This window comes from Astyanax mexicanus, chromosome 21 (genome assembly GCF_023375975.1).
Source record: "Astyanax mexicanus isolate ESR-SI-001 chromosome 21, AstMex3_surface, whole genome shotgun sequence".
In the NCBI taxonomy this organism is placed as follows: Eukaryota; Metazoa; Chordata; class Actinopteri; order Characiformes; family Acestrorhamphidae; genus Astyanax; species Astyanax mexicanus.
Window position 1 is genome coordinate 32386081 of NC_064428.1, and position 22683 is coordinate 32408763.

General features: G+C 36.6%; 2 protein-coding genes across 2 annotated transcripts; one reads left to right on the plus strand and one right to left on the minus strand.

Moving 5' to 3' along the window:
• Positions 1-1393: 1393 nt before the first annotated feature.
• Positions 1394-9312, minus strand: cenpk (centromere protein K). Its single transcript, XM_022674587.2, has 10 exons — positions 9161-9312; positions 7987-8109; positions 7812-7868; positions 7119-7182; positions 6969-7015; positions 6770-6852; positions 4729-4827; positions 3804-3939; positions 2726-2779; positions 1394-1723 (listed from the first exon to the last, which is right to left on the minus strand). Exons 2-10 carry the CDS (start codon positions 8101-8103, stop codon positions 1568-1570), a joined length of 813 nt encoding a protein of 270 aa, XP_022530308.2. The 5' UTR covers positions 8104-8109; positions 9161-9312; the 3' UTR covers positions 1394-1567.
• Positions 9313-20466: 11154 nt separating this feature from the next.
• lbx1b (ladybird homeobox 1b) lies at positions 20467-22683 on the plus strand. The gene is made up of 2 exons (XM_007246711.4): positions 20467-21058; positions 21871-22683. The coding sequence occupies exons 1-2, from the start codon at positions 20749-20751 to the stop codon at positions 22386-22388; spliced, it is 828 nt and encodes a 275-aa protein (XP_007246773.1). The 5' UTR covers positions 20467-20748; the 3' UTR covers positions 22389-22683.

Here is a 22683-nt window from a genome sequence, read left to right on the forward strand (position 1 = left end):
ATTTGATACTTCTGTAGAAGTTGAAGTATTTTAAACCCTAGTATCTATACTTCTACACCCCATAGAGAGCCATTATTATTTTTATATATATGGATTTATATATATTTCTCTTGTGTTTTAAACACAGATACAGTGACCCTGACGCACGTCCGGATGGAGGGGTGGGACGATACGAGCCTCCTGGTAGTGAGGGGTCTGTAAACATCTTTGACTGGAAGCTGAGTCACTATAGATGGCTTTCAGTCCGATGTTTGCAGTCGCCAACTGCCCTATAACTGCTGACAAGAAGACACAAATATTAATAAAATAAAAAGGAACAAGCATTTCTCATTCTCACTTGTGATCCATCATGAACCACATGGACAAAAGTATTGGGAGACCTGCTTATTCATGGTTTCTTCTGAAATTAAGGGAATTATTAAAAAAAAAGTTTATCCTGCTTTTGTTGGAGTTGTCTGTCTCTACTGTGCAATGAAGGATTTCTATATTTCTATATATTGCAATAAGAGGAAATAAATAGATCCGATTATTGGATGATTACCTCCTCACTTTATCCTTTCTCCCCAATTCATCATATTCAAAAATATTGGAAGCAGCTCCACCATCATTCCAAAGAATACACAGTTCTTCCACTGAAACAATGGTGCAAAATCATCATGGTACAAAACAAAGCCCTGTATCTGTAATATAAACTCTAAATTCAATTAGAGTTCAGTACCACCCCTGCACTCTACACTCCTGCCACTAGAGGGAAGCACAGTAAAACTTACTAAAAACTTTACCAACTTGAAAACCTCTGAAATATAATCAAGAGGAAGATGGCTGATCACAAGCCATCAAACCATTAAACCAAGCTGGACTGCTTGAATTTTTGCACCAGGAGTAAATTCATAAAGTTATCCAAAAGCAGTGTGTAAGACTGGTGGAGGAGAACATGATGCCAAGATGCATGAAAACTGTGATTAAAAACCAGGGTTATTCCACCAAATATTGATTTCTGAACCCTTAAAACTATATATATTTAAAAATATATAGTTTTGTTATTTCAGCCATTTCTCATTTTCTGCAAATATTTTTATTTGGAATTTGGAATAAATGTTTTCTGTAGTTTATAGAATAAAACAATGTTAATTTTACTCAAACATAAACCTGTAAATAACAAAATCAGAGAAACTGATTCAGAAACTGAAGTTGTCCCTTAATTTTTTTACAGAGCTGTAAAATTAATTATACATAAAGATAGTAGGATAGTAAGATTAGGTATTGGAATTATATTTAACTTTGATTTGATTTAACATACTTACATTAATAAGTATTAATTCACAAAATAGCTTTTTTTTTTTAATTCATTCAGTACAAAACACATTAAGAAATAAATGAGTGACACTGCCCCTCCAGTTTTCCAATTCTGAGCCATTTTATTTTACAAATCGAGCCCTCAATTAAATATACAAGTATAAAACAAAGAGAAAAGTGTTTTATTAAAAGTCTGCACACAATGTTTCCTTTCAAATATCAATCAGAAACTATCTACTCGAACTTATTTACTCACAGGAACGTTTCTGATCTAACGAAAATTTTCCAATCGGATTTTATTGCAGTCTTCAGGGTGTCTGACAGCAATGCCGTTCCGGAGAAGCATCTCTACGTACGGCGGCCAGAAGGTGTCATCGATGATCACGTAGGGCTCGTGGGGAGTCTCTAGGGTTTTGTTGGTTAACTGCTGTAGAAATCAAATCAAATAATACGAGAATGAATGAGAGAATAACCTTGGGATTCCACTAAATGCAGGGTTCATACACGTTCTAACCAATACATTTCCATGATATTTTCATGATTTTTTTGTGTCTTCAAGGCAAATTTTCATGACTTTTTTTTTTTTTTTGATGATGATGATGATTTTTAAAACATCAGTGCAGAAACGGACAATAAAACCAAAAATCAACTAAAACTATAACAGAAATGATTGAAACACAATATTTAATAATAAAATGTGTGTCAGATCCTGAAAGCTCCATTGTGTAGGGCTAAATTACTGAATTAACTAATTAACTCAGTAATGAGCTTTTTTTTTTTAAGCTCAAAATAGATTTTCTCCTCATCAATAAACTGAAACACAAAGATTTTAGACCAAATTTCCATCTTTTTTTTTTTTTTTTTTTTTTTTTCCAGAACTTATCCAGGCCTGGAAATTGCTATTTTCAAATGCCATGACTTTTCCAGGTTTTTATGACTGCATGAACCCTGTAAATGTGTTTGTATTGCAGAACAATTTACATATAATCTACATAGAAAAATCACACAATACAGCAGAATGTAGATTCTATAAAGAGAAATATAAAACAGTTCACATTCAGGAATAGTAAAACAACTAGTGCTCCTCCACTGACCTGCTGATCTGCATTTTTGTAAAGATTGTGATTCAACTGAATACAATATTTATTACTACATACTCAACTGACAATTAACTAGTATATAAATAATATAACATTATATATATATATATATATATATATATATATATATATATATATATATATATATATATATATATATATATATATATATATATATATATATAAACAATGCCTGAAGCCCTCTGACGTGTTGACCTCAAGCCTGTTATTCTCTGGCTACTTTTTCTGCTACAAGTGTAAAATCAAGTGTATATGAAAATGATTTTTTTTTTTTTATGTTATCATAAAAGACAGATTTTTAGACGTACCTCCAGAATTTCACTCAGTGAGATCAAGTTTTCCCCAGAATCTGAAACGGCAAACTGCAAAAAAGCCCACAATGGTGTAATAAATAGTGCTGTCAACATATATTAATATACATGATAAATCTGGAAACTTTAACTTTTTTTACTAAATTTGGCCTCTATATGCTCCTGTAATTTACTATTTACTAATAATACAGTAATAAGGCTATAACTGCACTGCTCAGCGCTGCAAGTCAAGTGCGTAATACGGAGAAGTGGAGTGTGCACTGCGCACTTGTGCAACTTTTATTTAAAACACAGTTTGTTTTGTTACTTTGCTATATTGTGATTATCACGCCATTGCTTTATATAAAATAAAAATTACATTAAAAAAACAGACGCCTATGTTACAGATTATTTTCTTTAGACATTGTAGTTCTGTACAGGGGTTGGACAATGAAACTGAAACACCTGTCATTTTAGTGTGGGAGGTTTCATGGCTAAATTGGAGCAGCCTGGTGGCCAATCTTCATTAATTGCACATTATTGCACCAGTAAGAGCAGAGTGTGAAGGTTCAATTAGCAGAGTAAGAGCACAGTTCTGCTCTAAATATTGCAATGCACACAACATTATGGGGGATATACCAGAGTTCAAAAGAGGACAAATTGTTGGTGCACGTCTTGCTGGAGCATCTGTGACCAAGACAGCAAGTCTTTGTGATGTATCAAGAGCCACGATATCCAGGGTAATGTCAGCATACCACCAAGAAACACCAACCACATCCAACAGGATTAACTGTGGACGCTGTAAGAGGAAGCTGTCTGAAAGGGATGTTCGGGTGCTAACCCGGATTGTATCCAAAAAACATAAAACCACGGCTGATCAAATCACAGCAGAATTCAATGTGCACCTCAACTCTCCTGTTTCCACCAGAACTGTCCGTCACCACAATAAATTATTGTGCTCTAAAACCAGGTGTTTCAGTTTCATTGTCCAACCCCTGTAGATATGTCTGCTGATTTAAAATTATATCATACTATATGATGGAACGGAAAATTGGACAAATGCACTGGGTGCACTGATGACTCTCTTTAGGCTCACCCTCTTCTTCCTGCTGCCGACAGTTTGCTGATTAGGCAGAGGAAAATGTTCGGCCAGCATGTCACTCAGCGTCTCGATGAGGTTGCCATGGTAATCCTTCACCCTGGTGATTTTTCTCTTCATGTCCTGTAGGATGCTGCACAATGAAGAAGAATAAAGAGATAAATAAACAAATAAAACAGCTTCACTGACTTACTAAACAAACAATTGTGATTAACAAAAAAAAACACTGTGACTTTTACACACATTAGTAAGATCAAAGCTAAAGGTGGCTAAATAGAAGAATCTAAAGTGTAAAACATATTCTGATTTGTTTAACACTTTTTATTTACAGAACAATTCTGCAGGAGTTCCTGTAGAGCTTTAATATAGTCTTCAATATTACATTTACAATGTAAAAAAAATCATAAAAAGAAAGAAAACACACGCCCTTACTGTGAGTCTGTTTTTATACGATGACAGTTTTATTTTATTTAATTTCATGACAATTTTTCATGCCATTTTTGCGGTAACAATATCAATAGTGATATGACAAAACACTTAATTAAAAAAAATATTTTAGGAATATACTACTGCAACAAAATGAAATTAAATTTTATCATTGTATATTATATGATATGGCACACCCTTAACTGAGATTTAAAAAAAATGCAAGAATTTTATCAGATTTATAACAGAAGTCAATGATCCAGAATATCATGATACTAATAATAATGCAAATATCAAAATATCTCCATATATCCAGGATTATAGTAAAATAAATTATACCGGACAGATATAATCTGTCTCTAGTTGATAGTTAATGGGTAAATGATGGGTAAATGAGAACAGTGTGATGTGATAAATAGGGGTGGGTTACATGGCACCCAGGCTATAATATCGTTCATGATATTAAATAATGTTGTAAAGGCTCTGTATACTGTACCTGTGCTCTGATAGCTTCTCATTCTCCTCTCGCAGTGTAGCGACTCGTTCAGTCACTGCTCTCAACACCTCCTTCTTCTCCTCCAACCATTTCTGTTCCCTAAAAACACAACAGCACATATTTAACACAGAGCCAGTTAATAATGATCACATTTTACAATGAACGTAAGAATTATAACTGTGTTCTTGGTTCAGATTAGTGCTGGGTGGTTTGACCAAAAATGTAAACCACAGTATTTTTCAAGATTTTGACAGTTTTATGGTGTATCACAATACTTTTATTATTTTATTTTTAGTTTTTTGCATGACTGGGTTTGTGACTTACTCAGGGTTCCTGCACCATTTTAAAAAGTCAAATTTAATGGTTTTTAACACCTAAAAATGTAGTCAAAATTTCTAATGTTAGAAATTACATGCTACTGCAAGCTAGCTAATGTTAGCAAGCTCGCCACTTACCTAGGGTGGCCAGATTTGGGTTTCTGAAAAGGAGGACACCTTTTTTTTTTTTAGGGGGGGGGGGGGGGGGATTAAAGGTGCTTCCTCCTTTAAACATGTATTTATTGTACATGTATTTGTATCAGGCTACAAACAGGGCTGCTTTATGAATTCATGCAATGCAACTATGTCTTAAAAGCATTTGACACTGTTTTACTCTTATTCACTGTGGGCATACCTTTTGCTAATATTACTTTTATAGTTTTAACCCTTACTTTTTAAGTTAACTGATCATTTATCAGTTTTAAAATCTGTTATTTCACTTGTTTTAGTGCTTTTTAAAACATGTTGATCCACAGTATAGAGGCTACAAACTCAAACTATGCAGCGTTTCAGTACACCTTTAACCTAAATATCTCAAATAAAATGATGTAGCCTAAAATACACACTTGCTGCTCACCCAACACTTTCAGTCTTGACCGTTTGCTATTTTTATCAGCCATTGCTCATCATTCTCATCTAATAGAGCTAACGTTACCTCCATCACCTCAAAGTCCCTGTGTAGTCCTAACTTTTCTGACGTTACTACCTCACATTCCTGCTCAGTCTGTCCCTCGTTTCCTCCGTCAAGAGCCTGCTCTCTGAACGTACCACGCAGAGAAAAGGTGTAGAACCGGCGGACACACATGTGCTTTCGCTTGTAAACATTTGGGGGTCCACTGGCAAGCACACGCTTTCTTCTTAACACACACACAATGCAGAGTAGATAGATTTGAGGAGAAGGGCGTGACTAATTTGCAACAAAGAGAAACCTGGAATGGAGTGGAATGGAACGGCGTGGCAATTCTAATCACAATGCACTGTACTGTGGGCGGTCAAACAAAATCCCGGACGATTTTGAAATTCCCCCCAGACATTTTTTTACGTCTCAAAAGTAGGACATGTCCGGCAGAAAGAGGACGTCTGGTCACCCTAACTTACCTTTGTTCTCTCCTGTTAGCTAGCTCTCCACTTAACTTAGTTCTCTCCCCGCTAAAGTTAGTATGTTTTCACTCTGGCATTAACTGCCCCATCTAAAAATTTAATAGCTACTACAAATTTACAGTAAATTCAAGACAATTCAAGACTTTAATTAATACATTTAGTTCAGTGTGCATTAATACTTTCCTTCAAGCTACAGTATTGATATATTTAAAAGGGCTAGAGTTACAGCTCTTCAAGATTTTTTTTTTTTTTTTTTTATCACTTGCTGAATAAATGATTTTGTACTCCGGACTGTTTCTGGGCTCAACTGTGGGATAAAAAAAGTGCGGTTCTCAAGTGTTTAGGCTCCATAATGTTAGCTTGTTATGCTAACTGGCTAGTGTTACCTAGCGAGCTGTGCTTCCTTGGCGGTGCTGTTCTACACAGCGCTCCGCAGCACCTCTAGTGGTATGGTGGTATGAGAAAAATGCATAATGGTTCTAAATTCCCTTAAGGTACATTGTATGAACTCGTAAAGCGCCCAGCCCTAGTTCAGATGTTTCAGCAGATAAAGCAAAAACAGACTGAGGTGTTATATATATATATATATATATATATGATTTAGATATAATTAAGTAGCACACCTCTGTAAAACATCTTTAAGAGAGTCTCGCTTTGCCTGGGAGCAGGAGAGAACCATCTTCAGCTGACTGTTTAGCCTTTGCAGCTGTAAGATAAAAAAAAACACAAAACAAGATTATTAGCATCTGAACAAAAAAAAAAACACACTTTTACAAAAAAATTTTGAAGCTAAAAAACAAACAAACAAACAAAAAGACTCGCCTCTTCCTTCCCAAGAGCCAATAGAATTTCAGGGTTTGTGGACAGCACTAAGGTGATAAAACAGATAAAAACAACAACAGTTAAACAAAAGTTTTGCAAACTTTTCAACTGACTTCAGTAATTAAAGCAATCCCTTATTCCCATTCTTACATTTAGGTTCCATTTCTTGCCACTGCTCAAGCTCCGTACTGATAGCATTCAGACGATTCATGGCCTGCCAGAACAAAAAAGAAAAGAAAAAAGAAGCTTAATTGTATTGTAATGAACTTATATTAGATACATTTCCACTAATATTAGAGCAGCATCTATAAAAACTGGCATTTCTTTCTCTTGCGTTGCCTCCTATAGGCAGAAAGTGGAACTAAATGAATGAAGTTGCACTTAGACTTCATTCACAGGCGCTAGGGGTTAGCCGCTAATGCTCCAGCCTTGCTGGAGAAATTTGGGACTCTACTCACCCAAATAAACAGTTTTCAAGAGAGAAATCTGTGTAGATTAACTTCCAGCGCTCATTTCACTTTACAATAAACTATTTTTATTACAGTTTTGTTTACTTAGCTTAGCTTAACTTGACTTAGTCACCTACCCGCCCACTACCACGCAGCGATGAGACCTGCTGAATTAGAAGTTCTTTATAGTGTCTCTTAAAATGCACCTTATAATCCGGTGCGCCTTATGTATGAAAATAGACCAGAAAATTTATGTTATTGAAAGTGCACTTTATAACATGATGCACCTTATAGTGCGAAATATATCAGTGGAGCATTAAAATGAGTTGGAAGCAAATATTTTAAAGAAAAAATTCTACATTATGTTACATAAAGATTAGTGAAGTGAGCTCACCTCGTTTGATTCTCCATCACTGCAGTCTGGGTCTGCTAAAATGATCTCGTTCTGAAGCTGAAAGGCACAATTAAAAAAAATAGATGAGAAAATAACTATAAACAACCACACATTTATTCAATTCTAATATTATCTATTAATAATAATGCAGTATATACAGATAAAGAAAAATGACCTTTTGCAATAGTCCAAACTGTTCCTCACATTCATCCAGCAGCTCCGCCCTCATCTCCTCTGAGGAACCTGTGCTGGTGTCTGCGGGAATCTCAGAGGATTGGACGTCCTCGTCCATTGTTGACTGCAATGTGCAAGAGTTACAGGTATCATCAGATAATGACGATACTGATTAAACGTGTATATACTAGTGCATATCAAAAAAAAAATTAATACCATTGAAAAGTCACTTTATTTTAGTAATTCAGTTTAAAATGTGAAACTCGTATATTATATAGATGTATTACACACAGAGTGATCTATTTTAAGTGTTTATTTCTTTTATTGTTGATGATTATGGCTTACAGCCAATGAAAACCCAAAAATCAGTATCTTAGAAAATTTTAATATTTTGTTACAAGAACAATTGGTACTTTTGGTATCAGTGTGGGCAGTGTGCCAAATCCTGCTGGAAAATAAAATCTGCATCTTCATAAAAGTTGTCAGCAGAGGTTCAGCATGAAGTGCTGTAAGATTTTGTGGGAAAACAAAACTGCTCTGACTTTAGACTTGATAATAAAACACAGTGGATCAACACCAGCAGATGACATGTCTCTCCAAACCTGACTCTGGTCCCTTGATTTACAAATGAAATGTAAAATGTACTGATGATCAGTGATGGTTTGGAGAGACATGTCATCTGCTGGTGTCTAAAGTCTAAAGTCAGTGCAGTTTTGTTTTCCCACAAAATCTTACAGCACTTCATGCTTCCCTCTGCTGATCAATTTTTTATGAAGATGCAGATTTTATTTTCCAGCAGGACTTGGCACACTGCCCACACTGCCAAGTACCAAGTACCAATTGTTATTATGAATAAACGCTGAAAACAGATCAATCTGTGTGTAATACATCTATATAATAAACGAGATTCATATTTTGAAGTGAATTACTGAAATAAAGTAACTTTTCAATGGTATTGTAATGTTTTGAGAAGCACTAGGTTAGTAGGTTACACAGACAGGTTTGTAATTCAAATGATCAGAGAACCAGACCAGACCAGACCAGAGAACTCCGTTCAGTTAGCCGGCAGTTAGCGTTAGCATGCTATGCTAATAAACAGCCTCCCTCTCTCCGGCGCGGTAATAATGTTAGATAGGGTAACAGTTATATTTACAGCGCTGGTTTATATATCTCACCGTGATTTTGCTCTACAGTAGCGGGTATAATCTCTCTACCACACCGCGGAAGGTCCTCACAGCGGGTTTGTACCGGTTACTGAGCTCCAGATTCTCCTCCTGCTGCTCTAAACTCAGTAAATACAAAAATACCGCCAGCCTGCGCACAGCCTGACATCACACAACACTGCGCACTGCGCGCTCGTGAGGGTAGTGTCGGCGCTGCTTCTGCGCAGTGTCAATATATGCTGTATGTCTATGGAGTGAATTTTGTGCCAAAAGTTTTACACAAAAAAAATAAATCCGCAATCAAAATGTTAGGAATCAAAAGCAAAAATTGTATGTTACAAATTCAAAAGAGAAAAAATATATAGCAAATATATATTTTTAAATATACTTGGTTATTTTATTATCCTTTGCAGTTATTTGAAAATTATTTCAGTTTGGTCTTTGCTTTTATTTTTGTGTTTTTGTGAATTTTCTGTGGATTTTTTTGGATTTTTCTGTTAAAGACTTTTGCTTCTGGAATCCCTCTTTTGCTTCTGCTTCAGTTTTTCGCTTCTGAGTTTTGGCACAGTTTTCACGGGTGGGCGGGGCTTAGAAGAAGGGGTTCCCCTTGAATCTCCATTGGTCAGCTGGTTCTGGACTGGCGGGTTCCCTGAACCCTCGTCTGAGACTGACCACGCCCCCAAACACCCGCCAGCTTCAAGCGTCCTTCCAAACACGGAGTGAACAGCAGCTTCCAGCAAACAGCAACAGCAGCAGATACTTTTACAATTAAATATTATACAAACGTTATGTTTAATGTTATATTATGTTATATTATTCTCTGTTTCACTCCATTTAAAAGCTCACATTAGCAAGATGTGCTAAATATTCACGCGCAAATTATGATAGTTACCTAGTCAATGAGCTAGTGAGTTAGCTAGTTACCTAATCAGTGAACTAGTCAGTTATCTTAGTCAATGAGCTAGTGAGTTAGCTAGTTACCTACTCAGTGAGCTAGTGAGCAACCTTGCCAGCAAACTAGTGAGTTATCTAGCCAGTGAACTAGTGAGTTAGTTACCTACTCAGTGAGCTAGTGAATTACTTAGTCAGTGAACTAGTGAGTTACCTACTCAGTGAGCTAATGAGTTAGCAGGTTACTTACTCAGTGAGCAAGTGAGTTACCTAGTCAGTGAACCAGTGAGTTACATAGTAAGTGTGCTACTGAGTTAGCTACTTACCTACTCAATGAGCTAATGAATTAGAATGCTACCTAGTCAGTGAACTAGTGACTTACATAGTCAGAGAACTAGTGAGTTAGCTAGTCAGTGAACTAGTGGGTTACCTAGTCAGAGAACTAGTGAGTTAGCTAGTCAGTGAACTAGTGGGTTAGCTATTCAGTGAACTAGTGAGTTACCTAGTCAGAGAACTAGTGAGTTAGCTAGTCAGTGAACTAGTGGGTTAGCTATTCAGTGAACTAGTGAGTTACCTAGTCAGAGAACTAGTGAGTTAGCTAGTCAGTGAACTAGTGAGTTAGCTAGTCAGTGAACTAGTGAGTTACCTAGTCAGTGAACTAGTGAGTTACCTACTCAGTGAGCTAGTGAGTTACCTAGTCATTGAGCTAGTGAGTTAGGTAGTTACCTACTTTCAGCATGAATATTTAGCACTCTCGCTAATGTGACTTGTGAACATAACGTTTGTATAATATTTAATTGTAAAAGTATCTGCTGCTGTTGCTGTTTGCTGGAAGCTGCTGTTCACTCCGTGTTTGGAAGGACGCTTGAAGCTGGCGGGGTGTTTGGGGGCGTGGTCAGTCTCAGACGAGGGTTCAGGGAACCCGCCAGTCCAGAACCAGCTGACCAATGGAGATTCAAGGGGAACCCCTTCTTCTAAGCCCCGCCCACCCGTGAAAACTGTGCCAAAACTCAGAAGCAAAAAACTGAAGCAGAAGCAAAAGAGGGATTCCAGAAGCAAAAGTCTTTAACAGAAAAATCCAAAAAATCCACAGAAAATTCACAAAAACACAAAAATAAAAGCAAAGACCAAACTGAAATAATTTTCAAATAACTGCAAAGGATAATAAAATAACCAAGTATATTTAAAAATATATATTTGCTATATATTTTTTCTCTTTTGAATTTGTAACATATAATTTTTGCTTTTGATTCCTAACATTTTGATTGCGGATTTTATTTTTTTGTGTAAAACTTTTGGCACAAAATTCACTCCATATATGTCAGGGGTGTCCAAACGTTTTTTGTTGGGGGCCAGAAGGAGAAATATATTTGAAGTCACGGGCCACACTCTGTAATAAAACAAATAATGAAAAATACCACTTTAAATAATATTTTTTTTCCTGATTATATCATTTACACACCATTTTACTTGACTTACTATCTTTTTTACTATCTTTATCAATTTTTCAAATTGATGTTTAATTTCATGATGTCTCTTAATATTAAGCTTCTTAATTACGGCAACTTTTAGACTCTTTGGCCCATTTTTCTGCGCTAGAAATGCGCACCCTCTCCGCTTTTAGACTCTTTGGCCCGATTTTCTGCACTAGAAATGCTCACCCTCTCCGCTTTTAGACTCTTTGGCCCGTTTTTTGCGCTAGAAATGCGCACCCTCTCCGCTTTTAGACTCTTTGGCCCGTTTTTTGCGCTATAAATGCGCACCCTCTCCGCTTTTAGACTCTTTGGCCCGGTTTTTGCGCTAGAAATGCGCACCCTCTCCGCTTTTAGACTCTTTGTACCGTTTTTCTGTGCTAGAAATGTGCACTCTCTCCGCTTTTAGACTCTTTGTACCGTTTTTCTGTGCTAGAAATGCGCACTCTCTCTGCTTTTAGACTCTTTGGCCTGTTTTTCTGCGCTACAACTGAGCACTCTCTCCGCTTTTAGACTCTTTGCCCTGTTTTTCTGCGCTAGAAATGCGCACTCTCTCCGCTTTTAGACTCTTTGCCCTGTTTTCCTGAGCTAGAAATGCGCACTCTCTCCACTTTTAGATTCTTTGGCCAGTTTCTGAGAACTAGCGTTCAAACTTTGAATCTCACATTATAAAAACCTGCTTAACAGCTGGCCAACTTTCATTCTACTTCTAAAATATGGGCTGTAGTTTGGACACCCCTGCTGTATGTATTTATTTATTGATTTAATACACAATATACTTTTTTTGTGGAGAACCTTTTTTATTTGACTTTAATCCTGGATATATGGAAATTTGGAGTTTATTATCATTATTATTAGTACCATGACATTCTGGGTCGTTGACATCTGTCACAAATCTGATAAAATTCTTGTATTTTTTTAATATCTCAGTTAGGGTGTGCCACATCATATCATATTTAATAAAACAATTTAATGTAATCTTAAAATAATTTTTTTATTAAGTGTTTTCTCATATCACCAAGAGTATCATTATCGTAGAAATACCATGAATGAAATTTATGTACAGTTCTGGAAATTTTTTTTAGAGAAGAACACAGTTTCTAAATCAGTTTCTCTGATTTTGCAATTTATAAGTATGTTTGGGTCAAATGAACATTGTTGTTTTATTCTATAAATTACGAATAACATTTCTCCCCAATTCCAAATAAAAATATTGTCATTTAGAGCATTTATTTATTTGCAGAAAATGATAAATGGCTAAAATAACAAAAAAGATGCAGAGCTTTCAGACCTCAAAAAGGTTCAGAGTTAAGAGTTCAGAAATCCACATTTGGTGGAATAACCCTGGTTTTAATCACAATTTTTATGCATCTGCATTGGCCTGTTCTCCTCCACCAGTCTTACACACTGCTTTTGGATAACTTTATGCCACTTCTGGTGTAAAAATTCAAGCAGTTCAGCTTGGTTTGATGGCTTGTCATCATCCATCTTCCTCGTGATTATATTCCAGAAGTGTTCAATTTGGTAAAATCAAAGAAACTCATCATTTTTAGGTGGTCTCTTATTTTTCCCAGAGCTGTATATTACATTAGAAAAGAAAAAAGCACACTAACTGGTCAACACCTAGTATAACTATATTTCGATAGATCAACAGATTCACAAACCAGAGAAAATGATAGCGAGAGAAAGAAAGAGAGAGAGAAAGAAAGAGAGAGAGAAAGAGAGAGGTAGAGAGAGAGAGATAGAGAGAGAGAACACAAGGGGAGGGGGTAAGGACCCTTGGGAATCTCCTCCCCTAACCTAACAGTATATATGCATTTCTATAGAATGAACACCAACAGTACCTGGGTCAGCTTTATGAGGTAGAGTCACCTGGAATTCAGGTTTTCAGTTAACAGCTGTGCTGAACTTGCCAAGAGCTCATTATTTGAATTTCTTGCCTCTTAATGTGTTTGAGAGCATCAGTTGTAAAGTAGTGAAGAGGTAGAGTTACAGGTATACAGTGAATAGCCCTATTTGAGCAATGTTCTAATCTTTATGTTACGAACTGCTCAACTACGTAAAAAAAAAATATGTTTTAAGAAATGAAGGATAGTCAATTTGAAAAAAAAAATGACCATCAAGAACATTATGATGAAACTGGCTCTCATCAGGACTGCTCCAGGAAAGGAAGAGCAAGAGTTCCCTCTGTTGCACATGATAAGTTTATCAGAGTTAACATTCTCAGAAAGAACAAAAAAACTTAACATCACCCCATAAGAGCACCTAAATGCTTCTTCACAGAGTATTTTAGTTTAGTGTTTAACACTTTTAAGTTACTACATGATTCATTATGTGTGAAACACCTGTCATTTTAGTGTGGGAGGTTTCATGGCTAAATTGGAGCAGCCTGGTGGCCAATCTTCATTAATTGCACATTGCACCAGTAAGAGCAGAGTGTGAAGGTTCAATTAGCAGGGTAAGAGCACAGTTCTGCTCTAAATTTTGCAATGCAAACAACATTATGGGTGACATACCAGAGTTCAAAAGAGGACAAATTGTTGGTGCACGTCTTGCTGGCGCATCTGTGACCAAGACAGCAAGTCTTTGTGACGCATCAAGAGCCACGGTATCCAGGGTAATGTCAGCATACCACCAAGAAGGACCAACCACATCCAGCAGGATTAACTGTGGACGCTGTAAGAGGAAGCTGTCTGAAAGGGATGTTCGGGTGCTAACCCGGATTGTATCCAAAAAACATAAAACCACGGCTGATCAAATCACGGCAGAATTCAATGTGCACCTCAACTCTCCTGTTTCCACCAGAACTGTCTGTCACCACAATAAATTATTGTGGTCTAAAACCAGGTGTTTCAGTTTCATCGTCCAACTCCTGTAGTATTTCAATGTACGGCTTTTTAAAAACAGCAATAACTTTATTATAGCTTTCTGTAGTTTCTATAATAACTTTTAATTATTTTTATTTTTGCACCTGCTCACATCTAAGCCCACTTTTTTTTCTCTGTGGTTCAGATTTAGCAGCCTCACAGTGATCACTGTCTCAGTAGGTGTCCAAACCATCAACCATCAAAAGACCCAAAAACTGTCTTGCTTACCCAGCATCCTCCATTCAGCCTCACTCTGCACACACCTACCTGCCAGATTCCTGTCCTATGACCTTTCCTTTACACCACTAAAAGCACACCCCACAGGGGTGCACCCGCAGCACGCTGCCCGGTTAGCGCAGCCGGGATAAAGACGCTGCTGCTGCAGCTGGCTGTCCGCTGTGACTAAGCACCCTCTCCATCACGGCAAATGGCGACAGTTTTTACAATCCTCCAGTATTTTTCCTGACACCCCTTTCCACAGAGCTCCAGCAGGGGGGCAGTTAATGTACTCTGACCCCCCGTCACCCCCTCACCCGTGCGCTGCTTCTGGGGGGACAGCTGAACAGTGCCAGGCTGAATGGGCAGCACGGAGGACGTGTTAATGTGTAGCTTCTCTTTGTGGCTCGGGCCTTTAGCTGGACAATGGGGAGGATAGGCATGAAGGGGAAGTGAGTGGAGTCAGTTCATTAAAACCAGAAGAAAGACACTCTTACATTCATTATTGTCTTATGTGAGTGTGTGTGTGTGTGTGTGTGTGTGTGTGATTAGTAAAAGCATGGTATTCCTAAGATTAGTTTAGTCCAGGCCTCTATGGCTTTGTTCCATTTCTAATGATTATTCCAAAATGTATTGTGTTAATTCTAGGCCTGTCACGATAAGATGTTTTGGTAGACAATATATTGTCCCAGAAATTATTGCGATACACGATATTTTTTGTAACTTTAAGACTATTAAATGCCACTGAAATAATGAAAACAGAACAGCATAAAAAACAATTATACACTTTTTAAAGACAACTAAATCTGAAATAACCATTTATTATAATTAGTTTAAGAATTATATGTGTGTATGGCGTCACAGTTAAAGCATGACTGGATAAAATACTGTTTACTGTTATATATGTGTGAACAAACAGACAAATAAACACAATAGACGATATCACTATTATAAAAAATGATTGAGGTCATGTTCATTTATTGTAAGATAAATCGATATTGCAATTATTGTGACAGGCCTAGTTGATTCTCAGCTCTAAAAAAAGTTAAGAGAATCAGTTTCTCTGATTTTGCTATTTATATATATATATATGTATAAATATCTGAGTAAAATCAACATTGTTGTTTTTTTCTATAAACTATAAACCTTTCTTCCAAATTCCAAATAAAAATGTTGTCATTTAAAACATTTATTTGCAGAAAATGAGAAATGGCTCAAATTAACAAAAACAAAATGCAGAGCTCTAAGACCTCATCAAAATCATTTTTAAAAAGTTTTAAGAGTTCAGAAATCAATATTTGGTGGAATAACCCTGATTTTTAATCACAGTTTTTATCATGCATCTTGGCATCATGTTCTCCTCCACCAGTCTTACACACTGCTTTTGGATAACTTTATGCTACTCACTCCTGATGCAAAAATTCAAGCAGTTCAGTTTGGTTTGATGGCTTGTGATCATCCATCTTCCTCTTGATTATATTCCAGAGGTTTTTAATTTGGTAAAATAAAATAAACTCTTCCTTTTTAAGTGGTCTCTTAGCAGAAATACTGTATATATTGTAGTGCATGAAAGTTTGAGAATCCTTTAGAATGTTTAGAAATCCCATAAAGGCTTTATAACACATTTATTAACATTGAATAATGAATATTTATTTAAAGCAATATTTGAATATTTATGCTGTTGTTCACAACATGACATCACTAGTTCTATTAATGTATTTGAGGCCTTCAACTAGCACACGTTCCATTAATAACACCTTCATTAAGCAGAATTAATCAGCCTTATTTTCTCTCGTCTCCCATGTCTGTTAAGTTTTTTATATAATATGCATGTCAGCATGCTCAAATATTGCTTTATAAGTGCATTAGTCAATGCTTATTAATGCATTACAAAGAACTTATGAAGGTAGCCTTCATAACGTTTTTCATGCTTAGGGTCATCGTCTTGCTGTATGGCCCACTTTCTCCTGAGATTAAGCTCACAATTTATTGTTTAGAATTCATCAATGATGGAAAGCTGCCCTGGTCCTGATGCAGCAAAACAGATCTAAAGCATTATACTACCATCACCATATTTCACAGATTGGATAAGGAAGGTTTTCATGCTGAAATGCATTTTTTTACTATCTTCAAAATACAATGATCTATTTTGGTCTCTCCTGTTCGCAAAACACTCTTTTGAAATCGGTGGCGTTTGTTGGAGTAACTGTTTCTACTGCTTAGTGAAGACTTTCTACTAGATTTTGTGGCACTGCTGTGAGGATTTGATTGCATTCAGCGCCAGAAACAAAAGTTTGTGTGGCCAGGATGTTGGGTGATCACCACCTTGCATCTTTCTCTCCCTCCCTCCCTCTCGCACCCTCTCTCTCTCTCTCTCTCTTTCTGTTTATAGACTGTGATAATTCAGTGTGTTTAATGAAAGGCCTGTGGTCTGTGATTGATCACTGGCTGACAGTCTCAATGCAGAACACAGAGCTCAGCCAGACTGAGACTGTCAGTTATCTGCAGAGGTTTAGTTAACATAAAACAGCCATTTAGCCATTTACCAACACTGGGTAAGCGTCTTTATAGTTAAAATGTTGTCCTTTTTGATTTAAAAGCTTTCAGTTATAAAATATGATCAAAAACCTATTTAATATTAAGATATACGAAATATATAAGAAATAATATACTATGTTGTATAAGAAAAAAAAACCTTAGATTCAAACTTTTCATAGTATAATTTATAAGTATTGTGGATATTGAATAATTCATAGTGGGTAACTGCTTAATTCAAAATAGTTACTGAATAATTCAAAGTGTGTTACTGTGTAATTCTAAGCAGTTGTTAAATAATTCATAGTGGATGCAGAATAGTTTGTAGTAGATGTTAAGTAACAGATGTTACTGAATAAACCACAGTGAGGAGTCAACAATACACAGCAGTTACTGAATATTATATACCAATTAGTAAATAATTAATAGTGGGCACTGAATAATTCATAAAGGTTTTTAAATTATTCATAGTGGATGAGTAAATAATTCAAAGTAATGCTGCACATAGTAATTATTAACTTTTTAAATACTTTATAGCAGTTACTAAATAATTCATAGTGGATTACTAACAAAATCATAGTAGTTACTAAATAATTCATAGTGGTTATTAAATAGTTTATTGTTGATCATGAAAAAACTCATAGTAGTAACTGGAAACTAATTCATAGTGGACCCGAAAAAGTTTCATAGGAGTTACTGAACAATTTATAGTAGTGTCTGAATAATTTGAAGTGGATCCTGAAATAAATCAATTACTAAATAATTCATAGTGAATAGCTGAAATATTCATTGTATTTTCTGAAGAAGATCCATAATAGGTATTGAACAATTCATAGAAAGCACTGAAAGAAATTCATAGTAGGTACTACAATAAATCATAATAGGTACTGAATGATTCATAGTAGGTACTGAAAAATTCATAATAGGTACTGAATGATTCATAGTAGGTACTGAAAAATTCATAATAGGTACTGAATGATTCATAGTAGGTACAGAAAAATTCATAATAGGTACTGAATGATTCATAGTAGGTACAGAAAAATTCATAATAGGTACTGAATGATTCATAGTAGGTACTGAATGATTTATAGGAGGTACTGAAAGATTCATAGTAGGTACTGAATGATTCATAGTAGCTACTAAATGATTCATAGTTTTTATTTAATTACTCATAATAGCTACTGAACGATTCATAGTAGGTACTAAAAGAGATTCATAGTAGGTACTGAATGATTCATAGTAGGTACTGAAAGATTCATAATAGGTACTGAAAGATTCATAGTAGGTACTGAATGATTCATAGTAGGTACTGAAAGATTCATAGTAGGTACTGAATGATTCATAATAGGTACTGAAAGATTCATAATAGTTTCTGAAAGTGATTCATAATAAGTACTAAAAGATTCATAGTAGGTACTGAATGATTCATAATAGGTACTGAATGATTTATAGTAGGTACTGAATGATTCATAATAGCTACTAAATGATTCATAGTTTTTATTTAATTATTCATAATAGCTACTGAAAGATTCATAGTAGGTACTAAAAGAGATTCATAGTAGGTACTGAATGATTCATAGTAGGTACTGAAAGATTCATAGTAGGTACTGAATGATTCATAATAGGTACTGAATGATTTATAGTAGGTACTGAATGATTCATAATAGGTACTGAATGATTTATAGTAGGTACTGAATGATTCATAGTTTTTTATTTAATTATTCATAATAGCTACTGAAAGATTCATAGTAGGTACTAAAAGAGATTCATAGTAGGTACAAAAAGAGATTCATAGTAGGTACTGAAAGAAATTCACGGTAGGTACTGGAGGATTCATAGTAGGTACTGAAACAAATATTTAACTAGAAGTTCAATAAAAGGTTAAAGAAGAAACCAAAAGAATTCCTAAATCTTTAAGGGTTTTAAATTCCCCAAACAACACTAATGTGAGTAACCCACCACCAATCACAAGCACTCAGACCTTAAGAAAGACATCAGACTCTAGGCCTATCTATAGCCCAGCCCTCAATCACAGAGGAGAGTGTGTGTGTGTGTGTGTGTGTGTTGACCTGCTTGTCAGACTCTCTCAGTATGGGGTTTGCAGGCCGCCGCAGTGTGTGAAGGCCGTATTGTCCCTGATCCCCATGCAGCACACACTGAGGGAAATGTGTGTGTATTGTGTGGAGTGTATTGTGCTGATGATTGTGGCAGTTTCCATATTTCTCTGGGTGGGGGTGCCGGGGGCTTCCCCGCCGGGAGTGTGTGTGGGGTACTTGCCTGCTAATAAGTCTTCTACTCTCATAAAATGAATCTGACAATGAGGGGTCTCTGGAGAAATACAGCAAAATTAGTTGTTTTAGATATTATACAGCGTAATGGTTCTATACCTATTAAAGGGGTTTACTTGTTATAGAATCATGTAGGCAAGCTGAGACTCATACAAAGCTAAATTATTTTACAGAAAAATCCAAAAATTAGAATATCACTGAAAAGTTTACTTTACTTCAGTAATTCAGTTCAAAGTGTAAAACTCATATATTATGTAGATATGTAGATGAAGTATTAAACACGCAGAGTGATCTATTTTAAGCGTTTATTTGTTTATTGTTGATGACCAGTTGATACTTTCTGCAGTGTGGGCAGTGTGCCAAGTCCTGCTGGAAAATGAAATCTATATCTCTATAAAAGTTGTCAGCAGAGGGAAGCATGAAGTGCTGTAAGATTTTGTGGGAAAATAAAACTGCACTGACTTTAGACTTGATAATAAAACACAGTGGATCAACACCAGCAGATGACATGTCTCTCCAAACCATCACTGATCATCAGTACATTTTACATTTACATTTGTAAATCAAGGGATCAGAGTCTGGAGGAAGAGTGGAGAGACACACAGTCCAAACTGCTTGAGGTCTAGTGTGAAGTTTTCACAATCTTGACACTTTTTGGAGACCTAGTTTTTGATACGGAAAATTTGTAGATTATATATTATGCTGCTAACTCTGTATACTGTTTACTCTATAGCATTTTCTTTCTCCGTCTAATTTTATGTTAAATGTTAAATTTAATTTTGTTAAATTAAATAAAAAAGCGAAGAAATCTATTGGAAAGCAACCAGTATACCCCCAAAAAATCAATTAAAATAACTTAAAATTTAGGCATGATATCTAAAAGTCTGATTAACGTATGACTTTTATCCAGGCTCACACTGCACATGAATAAGCCTCATTCTCTCGTTTGATTGGCTGCTTGGACACTGTGTTGTGCTGTGTAAAGGAACAGTGCTGGACACTATCTATTGAACAGAGCTCCTCCTACTCCACATGCAGATTCGCTCATTAATGGAACTCAGAGTGAGACACTCACACTGCACTGCTAAGGAGTCCAGAAGTGAGACCAGTTAAACCAGTGCAAGACTTCTGAATATCTGGAGATACCAGCTGCCAGTAGCCACATACATTCTTTAGTGACTTTTTAAGACCTTGCTCTTAGCTGTAAACATCTCAGGACCATCTCAGGACCATCTCAAGAACATCTCAAGACCTTTCAGCATCCAGAACCAAGTCTACTTTCCTTTACGTTCTTCCAACTTCGAAACCATCTTCCTTGCCTTGGACGTGGAATGGCGTCCACTGAGGTCCTCCGAGTTTATCAGGTGATTCATCACAAGACCAGGATGCCCAGATCTTCTGACCACGTCCCTCCAAAGCCCCTCACACCCTTCAGCATCGCCGACATCCTCAGCAAGCCGTCCATCAAGCCATCCATACCGAGAGTTGGCACCTGCAGGGGCGTCAGCTGGAGCGTGAAGGTGCGAGGCCGGAGTTCAGGAACCCCTCAGGAGCCTTCAGCCCTCAGCGCCCTCCAGGAGCTCACCAACAACACCTTCAGAGCCATGGAGCTGGTCACCACCGCGGCGCCACCAGCGGGAGGTGAGAGAGACTCGTTCAGAATTTATTTTAGGATTTATTTTCACATTATGACATTATGCTAGTTTCAAAACCCATTTTTTTTTGAGCTTATGGAAGCACTTGTATTAGGGTAGTACAGATTGTAATCCTGTTTCAGTTAATGGTTCTTCAATGGTCAGGACACTCCAGCAGTGCTGCTGGAGTTTTTAAACACCTCAATGTAATTGCAGTACCCATAAATACCCAAAATGATGAGTTTCTTTGATTTTACTAAATAAATAAAAAACTCCGGAATATAATCAATAGGAAGATCAAACCATCAAACCAAGCTGAACTGCTTGAATTTTTGCACCAGGAGTGAGTAGCATAAAGTTATCTTATACAAAAGCAGTGTGTAAGACTGGTGGAGGAGAACATGCCAAGATGCATAAAAACTGTGATTGCTCCACCAAATATTGTTTTCAGAACTCTCAAAACTCTTTATGAATATGAACTTGTTTTCTTTGCATTATTATTTGAGGTCTGAAAGCGCTGCATCTTTTTTTTTTTTGTTATTTCAGCAATTTCTTAATGTTATTTCTTCCTTTTCTGCAAATAACTGCTCTAAATGACAATATTTCTATTTGAAATTTGGAAGAAACGTTGTCTGTAGTTTATAGAATATAGAATAAAACAACATTGTTCATTTTACTCAAATGTAAACCTATAAATAGCAAAATCAGAGAAATAAAAGAGGATAAACTCTTTTTAATACCCTTAATTTTATCATAAGATACACCATTTAAGCAGGTTTCCTGATAATAAAGTTCTTCTGGTTCTTCTTCGCTCCACAGGTAAAGATGAACTCGCTCTTGTCGCTCAGAGGATCCACCCGAAAAAGCGCAGAAAGGCCAGAACGGCGTTCACCAACCACCAGCTGTGTGAGCTGGAGAAGCGCTTCCTATTCCAGCGGTACCTGTCCCCCGCGGACCGGGACCGGATAGCGCAGCAGCTGGGCCTGACCAACGCTCAGGTCATCACCTGGTTCCAGAACCGCCGGGCCAAGCTGAAGCGGGACCTGGACGAGATGAGAGCGGACGTGGAATCCACCAGAGCCCTGGGAAGCACAACCGCCCTGCCTGACCTGCAGAGGAGCGGAGACGGGGCCAGGGGCCCCTCAGGGCCAGAGGCCCCTGAGACCTCTCAGCTGGACCACGGGAAGAAATTGGCGCACAAATTGAGCCTGGCCCCTGCGCTGGCCTTCTCAGACCACACAAGTCAACACAGCTCTGGAGAACACGACGACGACGATGATGATGAAGATGATGCTCATAAAGAAGATGAAGATGTGGAGATCGATGTAGACGACTGACAGAGAGACACAGCAAAATTAAAGCCTGAAAGACTTTGTGTGAAATTGTTTATTGTTTTAATATGGAGCAGTTTTTATTTTTTAAACTATGGATTTTAAATATGTTTCTAATAGTAAGTGATTTTATATGGTATTAGAATACAAATCAGTATTTTTGTAATAAATATGTTAATGATAATAATAAATCAGGTAAACAAATGAAAAAGTGTTTTATGAGTATTTATAGGAGATACATTTTTTCCAAAGGATTCTATTTTGACACAAAAATACAAAATAAAAGCCCTATGAACTACTG

Excerpts from the sequence above, each read along its gene's own strand:
- cenpk (XM_022674587.2), bottom strand. The coding sequence starts at position 8,103 with ATGGACGAGGACGTCCAATCCTCTGAGATTCCCGCAGACACCAGCACA. Across the intron at positions 7,016-7,118 it reads GCAAGAAATGGAACCTAAAT|TGCTGTCCACAAACCCTGAA; the intron begins GTAAGAATGGGA and ends TTATCACCTTAG. Across the intron at positions 6,853-6,968 it reads TGGCTCTTGGGAAGGAAGAG|CTGCAAAGGCTAAACAGTCA; the intron begins GCGAGTCTTTTT and ends TTTATCTTACAG.
- lbx1b (XM_007246711.4), top strand. The coding sequence starts at position 20,749 with ATGGCGTCCACTGAGGTCCTCCGAGTTTATCAGGTGATTCATCACAAG. Across the intron at positions 21,059-21,870 it reads CGCGGCGCCACCAGCGGGAG|GTAAAGATGAACTCGCTCTT; the intron begins GTGAGAGAGACT and ends TTCGCTCCACAG.